The 3,168-nt window shown below is 31.6% G+C and overlaps 1 protein-coding gene across 1 annotated transcript; it reads left to right on the top strand.

Moving 5' to 3' along the window:
* Positions 1-435: 435 nt before the first annotated feature.
* LOC122608042 (heat stress transcription factor B-4-like) lies at positions 436-2,356 on the top strand. Its single transcript, XM_043781124.1, has 2 exons — positions 436-995; positions 1,429-2,356. Exons 1-2 carry the CDS (start codon positions 738-740, stop codon positions 2,227-2,229), a joined length of 1,059 nt encoding a protein of 352 aa, XP_043637059.1. The 5' UTR covers positions 436-737; the 3' UTR covers positions 2,230-2,356.
* Positions 2,357-3,168: the final 812 nt, after the last annotated feature.

A 3,168-nucleotide genomic window follows, 5' to 3' on the forward strand; every position in this document is an offset into this window, starting at 1 on the left:
ATAATTGATACCATGAAAGATTACAGATCTAAGGTTTAACAAATCCGGCTATACAAGTTTTAGCACCGACTATCTGTTATAGAAACACACTCTAAAAAATAAGCATTCTCAAAAATTAAAATACTCCTACACGTACGTTATAATATATACTAACTTCTTTAAAAACATATGATTAATTCCAACCAACCTCAAAACATCTGATATCATTAAAACAGACTCAAACACGCATAATAATTTATGACACCACATTTCCTTCACCAATCTGTTCTACGTGCGGGAGCGCCTTCAAACAATTCAAGATTCACACTATTATTAATTAACTCTAAAAAATAAATACATTCAGAAGATAGTGTATGCATAGTAGTACAACAAATATATATATATGTGTGTGAGATTTAAAAATGTGAAAGAGAAATTAAACTAGCTAGTGTCACGGGTTTGTCTTGAAAGGCTCTTATTTCAACAGAGACACTCAGACACATATTCTCTCCTTTCTTCTCTACATAATCGAGGCTGTGCCCCTCTCTCTATAACTATCAAATATATATCATATTACAATACAAACTCCAAATATTTTTTTTCTTACACACTCATTTCCACATCAACCAACCTTCTCTCTTCAAGAAAAAACATTCATTCACATTTCACATCCTCTACTAAAACAACACTTATTAAACATACACACATATATATTCTTGGAAAAAAAAAAAAGTGTTTGTTTTTTTACAAGTATAATAATGACTATGTTGTTGGATCATAACTCATGTGAAGGAGGGATACTATTGTCATTAGATTCACATAAAGCTGTTCCTGCACCATTTTTAACAAAAACTTACCAACTTGTTGATGATCCAGCGACTGATCATATTGTTTCATGGGGTGAAGATGAGTCTACTTTTGTTGTTTGGCGACCACCTGAGTTTGCTCGTGATTTGCTTCCTAATTACTTTAAACACAACAATTTTTCTTCCTTTGTTCGCCAGCTTAACACTTATGTAAGTCTCAACACTTTTTTTTTTCCTAGTCTTTAAATAAATAGCTAGAAAGTGTTTTCATACATATATATCCTTTCAAGTTCAAAACTACCATTTCATTTTTTTTATTCAACAGCGAGTTAGTCGTTAGTAGTTAGCATTACATTCACAAAAATTTCAAGCCAATTTTTTTATATAGTTTTCTACTTTCATTTTTTTACAATTTGATTATTTTTTTAATGTATATATGTAACGGGGTTACTAAACTTAAGGTGGTCGGTTTCTACATTTACTTACTAATGCGTAACTAAGTGACTTATTAAACCGGCCACCTAAAGTTTTTAGTGACTTGTATATTGTTTTTTTTCTACTTTAAAAAACAATAGTCACTAAAAAATATTATTGTTGTATGTTATTTTTTTGATACTGATTTTCTGTATTTTTGTTTTTTTAGGGTTTTAGGAAAATAGTACCGGATAGATGGGAGTTTGCAAATGAGTATTTCAAAAAAGGAGAAAAACATCTACTATGTGAAATCCACCGCCGGAAAACCTCACAACCACAACTACCACTTCATCACCACCACCATCACCAACATCCCTTCACCAATGCCGGCGGCGGCGGTGGCAATGGTTATTTCACATACCCAACAACAAGAAGTATCTCTCCACCGGATTCCGATGACCACTTATACTCCGACAACTCACCACCGCTTTGTTCACCGACAACCACCGCATCCACGGGTATGCTTGGAGTTTTTCAAAACAATCATAACAATGTGAGAACAAATAATAACTCCGTAACCGCGTTATCAGAAGATAACGAACGGTTACGGAGAAGTAATAATATGTTGATGTCAGAACTTCAACATATGAGAAAATTATATAATGATATAATTTATTTTGTTCAAAATCATGTGAAGCCAGTTTCACCAAGTAATACATATATGAATGGACAACTACTAATGCAAAAACAATTTCAACCTCAACAAGGGTCTAGTTATGTCAATGTGGGTTGTACAAACAACCCACCAATACTTAGACCCCAACAACATAACGTTAACGTTGTCGATACTGACAACGTTAACGTAACAAGAACGAAGCTTTTTGGAGTACCATTATTGTCAAAGAAGAGATTGCATCCGGAATATGGAAGTAACAATAGTAGTACTACAATGGTGGAGAATCATAGACCAAGGTTGGTTCTTGAGAATGATGATTTAGGGTTAAATCTTATGCCTCCTTCCCCATGTTAATTAGTTTAATTAATTAATCTTTCTTTGTGTGGTTAATTTGAAAGAATTCATTGATGATCAAGAGATATCTTGTTGAGTTTTAGTAGTGGAATATTTACCATGACAATTTTAGTTTTTGTGAGATCTATTCAAGTTTGTGTCATGTTGTTATGGTTGGTTCAATATGTAAATATAAAATTCTATGCTACAAGAACATGATTTAGTATGATGATTAGTGAGTTAACATGTAAAATGTAGCTTGGGTTACTAGCTTTGTATAAAAGCTTTTTCAATATACTTTTTACTATTTTGATAAGCTTTCTAAAAGACTTTATCCATTGTAAATTTACTTCTCAAACGTACAAAAATGATGAGAAAATTTACAATACTAGTATAAAGCTTAATTTGCATGCTTATTTAAATTACAAATTTACAATTAAATTTTTCATGTATCAAAATGTTCTAAATCTCGCATTATATTTTATTCTAGCACAAACAATCACAAACACCCTTAAAAAGATCATAATTCTACACATAACTTTCCTCTTTAATTATATCTAAATTTTATCTGATAATGATCATATTATGCACTGGGACTGTATGGTGCAATAATTATATGGGCTCAATTACCAATCCAATTTTCCATCTCTTCTTCTTCTCTAGCATTTCTTTCTGGAATTTTTGTTTTAATGCATCATTTTATATATATGTCTGAAAGTTTCCAGTTCAGTGTAATAAATGTCATGGAAAAACAAGATGATAGGTGCCTTTCAAAGTGGTGTCTTTCTGTAGAAGAAAGAAGGTCATAAGACTTCTCATAAGACAAAAGCTTGCGTTCAGTGCATTTAATGGTTATTACACGTACCATGCGGTGTACAACATTGTATATATCTATAAAGTCAAATTAGACTTTGACCCTTTCAAAATAAAACATACTTTTAAATTTTGTAATGTATTTCT

This window comes from Erigeron canadensis, chromosome 7, assembly GCF_010389155.1.
Source record: "Erigeron canadensis isolate Cc75 chromosome 7, C_canadensis_v1, whole genome shotgun sequence".
NCBI lineage: Eukaryota > Viridiplantae > Streptophyta > Magnoliopsida > Asterales > Asteraceae > Erigeron > Erigeron canadensis.

Excerpts from the sequence above, each read along its gene's own strand:
- LOC122608042 (XM_043781124.1), top strand. The coding sequence starts at position 738 with ATGACTATGTTGTTGGATCATAACTCATGTGAAGGAGGGATACTATTG. Across the intron at positions 996-1,428 it reads TTCGCCAGCTTAACACTTAT|GGTTTTAGGAAAATAGTACC; the intron begins GTAAGTCTCAAC and ends TTGTTTTTTTAG.